The sequence below is a fragment of the Falco rusticolus genome, chromosome 5 (genome assembly GCF_015220075.1).
Source record: "Falco rusticolus isolate bFalRus1 chromosome 5, bFalRus1.pri, whole genome shotgun sequence".
NCBI classification, from domain to species: domain Eukaryota; kingdom Metazoa; phylum Chordata; class Aves; order Falconiformes; family Falconidae; genus Falco; species Falco rusticolus.
The window spans coordinates 45,104,805-45,115,317 of record NC_051191.1 but is presented as its reverse complement, the minus strand read 5'-3'; the positions used below and the strand labels follow the sequence as shown (position 1 = coordinate 45,115,317).

General features: G+C 41.2%; 1 protein-coding gene across 1 annotated transcript in view; it reads left to right on the top strand.

Annotated features, from left to right (window-relative positions):
• The first annotated feature begins 1,381 nt into the window (after positions 1–1,381).
• The window catches only part of SLC17A8 (solute carrier family 17 member 8), a 35,346-nt gene continuing 26,214 nt past the window's right edge, over positions 1,382–10,513 (top strand). The window contains exons 1-2 of the mRNA XM_037390346.1: positions 1,382–2,064; positions 9,255–9,507. Of these exons, the coding sequence (XP_037246243.1) occupies positions 1,922–2,064; positions 9,255–9,507 (396 nt within the window). The 5' untranslated portion in view covers positions 1,382–1,921. The remainder of the gene's footprint in view (positions 2,065–9,254; positions 9,508–10,513) is intronic.

The following is a 10,513-nucleotide window of genomic DNA, read 5'->3' as shown; positions in this document are numbered from 1 at the left end:
CAGTCCTGCCGCACATGAATTATTCAGAGTGAAAGAAACTGGAACAACAGAGGCTCCAGCCAAGCAAAACTTGCTCAGCTCCAAAGTACTGCTTTTTCTCTTCTCTCCCTGCTCTCTCTTTGTGTTTATACTAGGAATGAAGGATTTCAATGCAGGCTGCTTGTCTGCCTCACCTAACTGTGAGGAGGTGTTTTTTTCCAGTATTCCCTTCTTCATAGTGGAGCTGGGACAATCCAGACATTTGGTATGTGTATTATGGAGGCATCTAAAACCCAGAGACTGGTGGCCCATGCAAGAAGCCAGGGGAGGAATGGAAGGGCGGGTAGTCCTTGCCCTGCTTCGGCCCAGATTTACATCCCACTCCACCCTACTCACTTGGTTCAAACACCCAAATGAGGAGTCTGCAAGTAGAAACAACTCAGATGGGTAGTTTCTCTGGACAAATCACTTTCTTTCTTTTTCCTTTTCTCTCTCTGTAGGGCCTGGGTAGACCAAGCCCTGAACAGAAGTTAGGGGGAAAAGCATGGCCGCTATGTATCCTTATCGGAAGGATAACGACAGGTATAGGGCAGGAGGGAGGGAGCAGAGCTGCAGCAGCTTGCTCGGGGGCACCAGGCGGCTGGTGGCAGGGTGGGAGCCAGGGTTCCTGGGGGGCAGCTGCCTGTCCACCTGCCTTTCACATGGCGATTTTCAGCCAGGGGCTTCCAGGGGAAACCAGTTCTTTTGCTGGTGGCTTGATGGCACTGACAGGCTCTTAATTTAACTTTCTTTGGGAGAGCAAGGGGAATGTGGCAAATGCAAAGCTCTCCATTTTTCTAACAACCTGGAAAGTCTCTATGTTCCCTTCCACCCAGGGAACAGCTGACAGGAGCCCAAAATCAATATTAAATGGGGCATCTTTTTCTTTTCCTTGTCATCCATAGCCCAAATCCAGTAACAGAGTCCTTGCCAAAAGCAGAATTTCTTCATCTGACTCCAGCCAATGTGCAGGCGTGACGAGTCTACTGTTGGGCTCTGTTTCCACAAGTGTTTTTATTAAGTGCTTTCTGCCATGCTGGGAAAAGTGTAATGTCATCATGAAGTCTCATAGAGTTGGACTTGTTCACCTCTTTCAGCTACTTTGTAGTTCAAAAATGCAATGCATTTAATTTATAGCTGGTCTTTCTTTGCTTATTCAAACAGCATTGCACCAACGCACCTCTGCCTCTGTCTGCCCAAGGGCCCAGGAACATCAATAATAAATGACCATGCTGGGGAGGGTGGCTTTGGGTTCAAACCAGCAGGTGCATTGGGGTAGGGGTGCTCGTCTCGGCGAGGGGTACACAGTGTACGTGAAATGTAGCTTGCACCAATTCCCTCCCTGCAGAAAGTATTCATAAATGTTTAATAAACTTCTCGCCCTTGCTATAGATGAGGTCCTATTAGTGAACTGGAGTGGCTTGAGGGACAGGTATTGTGTCCGTTACTATAGCACCACCTTGCACAGGATCTCGGTGTGAAAGAGGCAGGGGAGGGAGGGAGGCAGGCAGGCGGGCACTGAGGATGAGCCCCAGCGAGGCAGCCTGAGGTCTGCCTGTGGAGCAGGCAGCCGCATCCTGCCCAGGGACACCGGCCCCCGGCAGCACCTCCGGGCTGCCAGCTGCAGCATCCCGACTAGCTGCCCCGGCTGGTACCCAAGCCTGCACAGATGCACGGCAGAGCTGCTGCAAGTGCACCGCCGAGTCCCTGAGAGCTTCGGAGGGGGTTTTGCTCCAGAGTTCTTCCCGACTGACTTTCTGGCTTTGGAAGATCTGTTTTGATTTTTATTTTTTTTTCTCTTCCACGCTTCTTTCTTGAGCAACTGGTTGTTATTGTGGAGGTCACCGAAGGGACTGGCAGAGGCTTCTGAGTCTGGTGTCGGGAAATATGACAGCAGAAGCAAATGCTTGTTAACATAAGGGATTTACTGAAGAAGAAAGACAAAATGCCTTTCAAAGGGTTCAGTTCACTGAAGGAAAGATTTTTTAACCCAGGAAAGGAAGAGGTGAAGAACACCGTTAGTGACTCACTGGGGAATCTGAGAAGGTAAAATTCAACAGAACATTCCCAGACAGGTCCATTCATTCAATTTATTAAAGAGAAATGAAATATAGAAAAATGTATAAACATAAAACAGAATAGAGAGTTGCAAAATTGCTGAGTTCAGATAGTAAGAGCTATCTTGCTGCAAGACAGAAGATGTAAAAGGAGCACTGTTACAACAGCATGTGACTATAGATGATAGAATATTTATATTAAACAAAAAACCAAACATGAAAATGAGTTATAAAATAGCATTCTAATATTACAAAGAGCATGAAAAAGTGTTTTAATTAAAAAACTTCTAAATAATTAAATGGAAATAATTTTGTGGTTTAGCTTGCATGAGAAAAACTGATGATTTAATGGGAATTAACACTCCCAAAATGATGCCTCTTGAAATTAGACTTAACAACCCTAAATTACAGGGGCTTTTTTGAAAAACTTGTTCCAAATCAGTAGAAGAAAATGTATTAAGTAGGGATGCGTATGCGTGTGTTTACTGAGACTAACAAATTAGAAAGAGAAAAAGGAGAAGCAGCTGTTTGCTATAAAAAAGGAAAAAAGAATTAAAGATTTTTATCTTAACCAACGGTTTATGAAACAAAACATTGAAATATTTTTACTATTTTATAAATGAAAATATAATGTAACAAATCACCAGTTTCATAAAGGGAAAGAGATTTCTCATTTAAATGGAAGGTTATTTCTATTCGTAGTGGCCACTGACAAAATGTATTTGTGCAATCAATAGATGTGAGCCAGAGGATTCAGTGGCATTTCTTGTGTGCTTGATGTTAAGTGTGTTAAATCTTTGTATGGATCAGGCCAGCGTTTTAACTGAATGTATTTTTAGCAACAGAATTGTATTTGCTTTTATACCCATACCTTTACCTTCTTTTGGGAATGCTATTTTGAGTTAAGATCCAGCTCTTGGAACATCTAAACATGCATTTGATCACAAGAAAATGTATGATAATTTACATGTACTATACTACAGCATGTATATGCAAGAAAATAAGCACATACATGTACTATGCTACAGCATGTATATGCAAGAAAATAAGCACATACACTTTTAAAGAAGTTACTAATATGCACTGATAGATTGTCAGTCACACTGTTTCTGTACCATGTGAACAGATTATTTGTTTTCCACACAATTTCAAGTTAACCTTTCATGATTTACAGTGTTATAGATGAAGTTTGACATTTTGCTTTTTTTTTTACTTTAAAGATACTCTACAGTAATTCCAAGGATTCAATTTTAATTTTAAAACATCAAGTTAAATCATTTTTTCAGTCATAAATTCTCTTTGCTGTTGGCTCTGCTGGCCAATTTGACCAAACACTTGTAGAGTTTGTATTCAGTGAGTTTCTGATGCGGCAGTACACTGGGTTTGCTATGTCAAAATGGTATGCAAGCTTTAAATTATCCAGATTACTCTCCTCTTGTAGTCATGTGTCAGGGGTGTCAGGCTCCTTCGTACACAGTTGATAGTACTGGCATCCAACTTCAGCAACATTGCTACTGAATCAAAGGAAACCAAATCTGAGTTGAGATACAAGAAAGTTTGCTGGACTTAATTATTTTCTGTTTTAAACATATGTATACCAGTGTACTAGCCAGTGGAGGAAATAATCCAAACAACAAAGTGTTTTTACTACCCTTGCAGTCAGATCTAAGTAAGAATTGCTGCAAGTTGAGCAGACTCTTAGAAAATATGTAGTCATATTTGAAGGTTTCTGTAAGGAATGGAATGTGCGTGTTTTTTACTTGAAGTTCATTCTCTACAGCTTAGCCTACAAAGGAGAGCATATGCTTCTGTTTTTACATGATGGTACATACATGTACATGCCAGCTGCAACCTTGAGTTTGCTCTTCATTCAAGAACCCAATTGGTTTTAATGTGGTGTAAATCAGCAAAGAATTTGGTTTATTTTCTCATGTTCAACAGATGATTAATTATATTAATATGCATTCTTGATTAGGTCTCCATCTGTGATTTCACTGACTGCCATGTGTTGATGTGGGATTAAAACTAGCAAAGTGGGTAGAAAAATACTTTTTAGCTTTGGTATATATGATGAGTCTATGCCTTCCTACACATTTCCTCTCTCTTGCAAACAATAGAGCAGATCCAGAAGCCAGTGTCTGGCAAGACCAACTGTCAGATACCAGCGGCTCCATAGCGCTTGTCCACAGACAAGTTCAAACTTGTTTATGCTAAAGCACCATAAAACAACTTACTGCCGCCTCACAGATGTGTAGCAACCTCAGATTATTTTGTGAGTGCTGCAAAGCAAGGCTCTCCCCACAGGAGGTTACTTTAGAATGGCTGGATCCTGGAAGGGAGGCAAGGGGGGCTGAACTGGCGAGACCCCAGAGGTGTCCTTTCTTTAGGCTGTTGCCAGCTGTTTCATTTGTGAGATATTAGAATATGTTTTAGATGTTTTGTACAAAATAGTTTTTGATGCAAAACTGGGTTTGTTCTTGATTAATGCAGTGGGGCAACAACAACAACAACAACAGCAAATTTAGAAGCTTCAAGGCCTGGGTGAATGGGTGTCAGAGCTGGGGCTCTGCAAGCCTTATGCTTCTCAGAAAAGAAAGTTTTCCTGCAGAGCTTTTTGGCAGGCACACTTTTACTATTTAGTGTAAGAAAAATTCATGAACTTTGTGAATACATGAATTAATGAGATTCAAGTAAAATCTCAGGCTCTGTCTACTCTCAGGATTTCAGCGGTTGCTGTTAGCTGGTCCAAGACGCCTATCTTACTGATGAAGTCGGAAGTGACTAAGTGGGTTCACAACTCCGTAATATCACAACGTGAAAAGTCGTACGGGCTATGTCACACAGCTGCTGTATGTAGTCTGGGCTCTGGTAGGTGTAGCTCTGGCTGCTGCAGATGTCCCTTGATGAATTAGACAGTCTAAATTGTTTAACAAACTTGGACCTTGAAGCTGAGTGATATACCCTTGCATTGGACAGGGCTCCTCTGCCTGTACTGGATTGTAGACTTAGCCCTCTCAGATTTTTCCTTTGTGCACAAGCACAGAGAGTTTAGTGCACCACAGACCATGCAGCACTGCGAACACGTGTCCAGACTCAGCTGGTTTGAGAGCTGTGTGAGGCCCCCAGTGCAAGGGCACAGTGCACATGTGCAGTGCTGTGCTGCGGCACCCAAGGGGCATCCCTCCAGCGTATTGAGGCTGAGGAGAAACTGCGAGGCCGCCCTGCAAAAATTTTCAGTCCCACGGTGTGTATTTTTGAGACACGATGTGAGTTTCAGGCAAATACCATGCAGAAACCAGCCAGAGAGATCCCATGCATTGAGTGACTTACAAATCCCTATGTATACTGGGGTTTTGTACCAAAGCATCGATTGCAGGATTTGGTATGGAAAATTGTCACTTGGGCAAATGCCTAGAGAGTTAACTAGATCTCAGAAGATTGTATCCACCTTCAGATAAATGATACTTTTCAAAAGTCAGTGTGTAGGTTTCTGAAGTTATGCCAGGATCATCAGTAATCTGTTGTATGTGATGACTGATGCTGGATTTGTAGGTGTGAGATTTGAAAATTGTGTATGATTGTGCTGCAGCCACCTGTGAAAGACTGTAATATGTGGTAAAAGTCATCCTAGAATGTGTTTTAACACATCAAATATTTACATTTGCCTGTTACTGTAGTATCTATGTGTTTTTAATCAAATTAAATGACATGCTATTATTCTAGTCCACCTACATTATGCTTTGAAGAAATAACTAATTCCTGTGCTAAAATCCCATAAATATAGATTGATGATTTATATGTGTTCTAGGGTTTTTACTAATAGGAATTTTTAAAATTTATTTCATTCTTCCAAAATTCTGTATATGACACAGTAGTCATTCAATAAAGAAGAGAAATTTTTTATACTGTTATTATGACATTTGGGCACAGAACATGGATATAGATATCTTCAAATAGCTTAGCTCTTCTTACTTGCCAAGGGTTGTATGTTTGCTGAAAAAAGCAAACAGATTGATGTAAGGACTAAACATTTATCAGGCAGCAAAATGCTCTCCTCCATGAATTAGATAATTAGAGCGCACTGGCTCTGAAGCAGTTTTCTTCTAAATCATTGGTGTACAAGTGGAAATTTTCAGTAGCACTACCAGAATATATTGATCAATTGGAAGATGTATTTCTCATCTTTTCATGGAGTTGCCATACCTTCATTATATACCTGTTCAATAAAATAAAGCCAAAAGACTTGGTCAGACACTGTCCGTGTTAATATCTGCTCTGCTAGTGCTTCATCCTGGCTCCATTTTTGGACTGCTGTTGCAAAATAGATTTCTTAAAGAGAAATCTTCTACAGAGGGGTTAGCATTAATCTCTGGGGGCATGAAATACACTTGTGGGGATTTGGGGTCATGGATCAGTCGTCAACATTCTTCCGTTAATGACTAGTTGAATATAATAGCAAAACAATTAATTTCTTTGCAGAGGCACCGCTGGCCCATAGTGCTAGTCCTCGCTCACTGCTTTTTACAGTGAGTATGGAGCAGAAGGATATTTCCATGACTATATGAATTGACAGCCCGCTAAAAATTTCCAGATCACAACAGTTGTTTTGGCTTTGCATGATGTGTCTAATCTTGGCCAGCTGCCATAATAATGTACCAATTACAGTCTAATGTCTCTCTTATAAATAGAGAGCCTGGTAAAAGTACAAAAATTTGACAAATTGTGCTTTGATTTAATTCAATCAATATCTTAGATTATGTTAGGGAAGACAATTAAATTACTTCTTTTGGTTTGTTAATAACTCTTTTGAGAAGACAGCGGTTCTAAAAAAACAATTATTCCATTGTCTTTTCACTTCCTGAGGCTTTTATTTTTGATATTTTATTCAGTTTTACACCTACCCACATTAGCCCACAGAGCACGGAATATATGGTGTCTCCTTTTTAAAGTGCTTGACTGCGTTACTCTTGGTGCTTTCATTTCACTAACAAACGCTGTTTCCCTGCCAGGGAATCGAAAGACCTCAATCACCTTCAATAACACCACAGCAATACCCCATGTCCTGCGTTACCCAGTTTGATGCAAAGTCTTCCCTCCAGCCTGACAGTGAGCTAATGATCTAACCTTGCAGTTAGCACTGCTTTGAGCAGGGGATTAAGTCAAATAATCTGAGGAGTTCCCTTCTGGCACAAAACACTCTGATTCTAGTGTTTCTTGGAAATGTCAGATGATAGACTGTAGCATGCTTTTTCTCTTTTTGCTAAGACTAAGGCTGAAGTAATCATTTTATGATATTATGTAAACAGGAATAATACAGTAAATGATGCACCGGTTGACCTATAGCCCTAAAGCCTAGACATGCTGAGATTTTAAAGCAAAACTTCATATTGGAAAGATAAATTTAAGTCCACAGGAAGCACCCCAGGAAGCCATACTTACCACCTACGTTTGCAAGAGCTTTAGTATAGAGTACTATGTATTAGACTATGGGTAGTATATTAGACTTACAGCAACTGGAGAAAGCTGTGATTAAACCAGTACTACGCTCCCCAAAGAGCCAACCAGCTACTGTGTAGATCGCCCAGGTGTAGTTCATCCATGTATGCTCTGACAATGTTTCTTTATAGCTGATTTGTATATGGAAACCAAAGTGCATTAGATTTCAAATACACTCAGCCAGGTGTGGAAGAAGGAAATAAGTTACTCCTTATCAGAAAAGAGTGAATGAAATAATTTCATCATTTTATGTGGCAAGCTGGGCTTCCTTTAGATTAAGTAACTGTTAACATTTTCACAGTACTGAGAGTAACTCCTTGGCAGACACAAAAGGAGCTGGATCCTGAGTTTACTGATTCAGAGCAATGCCAAAACTGAAAGGCTTCGTAATGTAGCTGCTGGTCGAGGCCCCCCCTTAGTAAACTCTTTACCTTAAGCTCGTGGATTCAGTGGGCTAGTTGTGTATTCACAGCTAAGCATTTCAGCATGTCAGAAAACCCATATTCAGCATTTAAAACAAATGCATGGGAAGTTAATGTTAGGAAAGGGAGCATTAACTGCAGTCCAGGGATGTGTATTCAGCTCTTTCTCACCTCACCTTTTCTACCAGAGACATTCCCTGGTCCTGCACCATGGTATATTAGTAGTAACAATCACACTGGGAGACCATATTCATTTTTAATTGCACTATCATGCAATTCCAAATTACATGGGAGTGTAATTTTTTTTATTATGAATCTTTGAGCTGGCGTGCTTGTAGGAAAAAGAAAGGCTGGATACACAAAGCCAGAGGAGCTGCACTCCTCTGTTAGTTGGGCAACCTCTTGCAGGCTGAAACAGCTGGGCAGCATTTGCTCCTACCCCGAGTAAATGGGAGAGCCCACATCTCTGACGCCTCTATCGGTTCCTCCCAGCTGCACTGCAGTGCCACACCAAATTTGATCCCAGCCTTTACTGCTGAGGAGGGGTGAATCGGCAGCCCAGAAAGTCGCTGTCTTCCTTCAGTTCTCATTGGCAATGAATTCAACAATAGGAGTTGCAGGGGTTCACTTTGCAATGACCTTGTGGTGAGAGGATGTTTCAGAGAAGAGGGGACATGTGGCCTCAAATCCCTTCAGGCAGAGAAGGTCTGGCCCTGGACCTTTTACATCTTAAATAGGGACTCTGATGCCGGAGCCTTTTCTTCTCTTCAGTATAGCCCTGATTTTTGTCTCACAGGTGAAAACAAATTCATAGGGAGTTTTGGGCTGAGCAAAACCATGTTTTGTGCTGTATTTACCCTTTTCTTGAAACCTCCATCAGCTCTGCTTAGTGGATCTAATTAGAAGTTATGCTTAATTCCTTTATATATATTTTTTCCTAACAACCAGCAGAATTTATCACAACAGAGCTCAATTTACCTCTCACAGTTATGCTTGTGAATAGCCTGTGAACATTTTTCCAGCTAGCTGTCCAGCTAGGTGGCTCAGATTTATAAATTCCAGAGGTCATTCATGAAAACGTGTAGTCTATGCCAACCTTTCAAAGCCTGCCCAGCATTAACTCATCGTATCAGAAAGAGACAAATGCCTTGCACGGAGATGATTTAGCAGCTGATTGGAGCATGTAACTGGCCATCTACATTGCAGAAAATTTTACTGAGGCAATAAGGCATTTTCATTTTCTCTTTCTTCATCCATTTAGGAAAATTGACGGCACCAACATAGAGGAAGATCACATTGAGCTAACGGAAGAGGGGCGGCCTGTGCAGGCAAGCACCCACAAGCCAGCACCGTGCGACTGCTACTGCTGTGGGCTGCCCAAACGCTACATCATTGCCATAATGAGTGGTCTGGGCTTTTGCATCTCCTTTGGAATTAGGTGCAACCTGGGCGTTGCCATTGTGGAAATGGTGAACAATAACACTATTTATATTAATGGAAAACCAGAGCTGCAGGTAAGAAAACATCTTCCTTTCACTTTTCTGAGCAGACCCCATTGCAAAATCATCAAAGTGTGACATATCAAAGTACTGAGTATACATATATATACATAGATCAAAAACTGAGGGAGAGAGACACGTGAGTCTCTATCCACATAGATGTGTAGGTGCTTAATTCCTAATTAGGTGTCAAAGTCACATTAAAAATATGTAAGAACTGAGGATTTGCAATGTTGTAAAGGTTGTAAGCAGCAGAAATGAGAACTGAATTGGCTTGTGTATCTATCAGGTCCCTGACATTTCAGTTGCAGACGGATTTTTTTTCTGTGGCAGAAGCTTTTACTATTTACTCTCTCTCAGGGAAGTGCGCTCTGATGCTGCTGCAGAAGGAATTACTAATTGCTGTATGTAGTGCTGCATGCACTCTATTCAGGTCAGTAGATGACTTTCAAGAACTTAGAGCAGTCACTGGCAATAAGGCAACAGGTTTTTACAGTTTATTGGCAATGCGGACTGCTGTCTAGAGGTACTCAGCGAGGTACCAAGCTATTTTCCAGTTTGCGGTAGATAGCATGTGGTTCACAGCTGTTGCCTACAAACCTTTAACAATGCACCCAAGGAACTGCAGGTTCAATGCGTACTTAGTTTCCCCAGTCCTGCCTTGGTACATGGCTCTGCTATCATTAGGCCTTTTATGGATTATATGAACTTGAAGCTTTACATTTCCTCTACTTGTTGACTTATTTTTGGATGTTTTTGTCCTAATAAATTATTCACATGAATATTGACTCTTACCTGATGACTCCCCATGTGCTGAGGTCTAGGAGAAAAGCCATTACAGAAGGACAAAGTATCATCAGATCCTCCCAGGGAATGGAGTCTTCCCCCAGCCTATGGGTACCCTTGGTTTGTCAACACATTACCTAAAACAAAACACATCTCCCAAAGAGGCAGATACTTCTGTCATCTGTCATGTTTCTAGAGATGAATGAAAAGCAGTGCAATTATTTGTCAGCTTTTC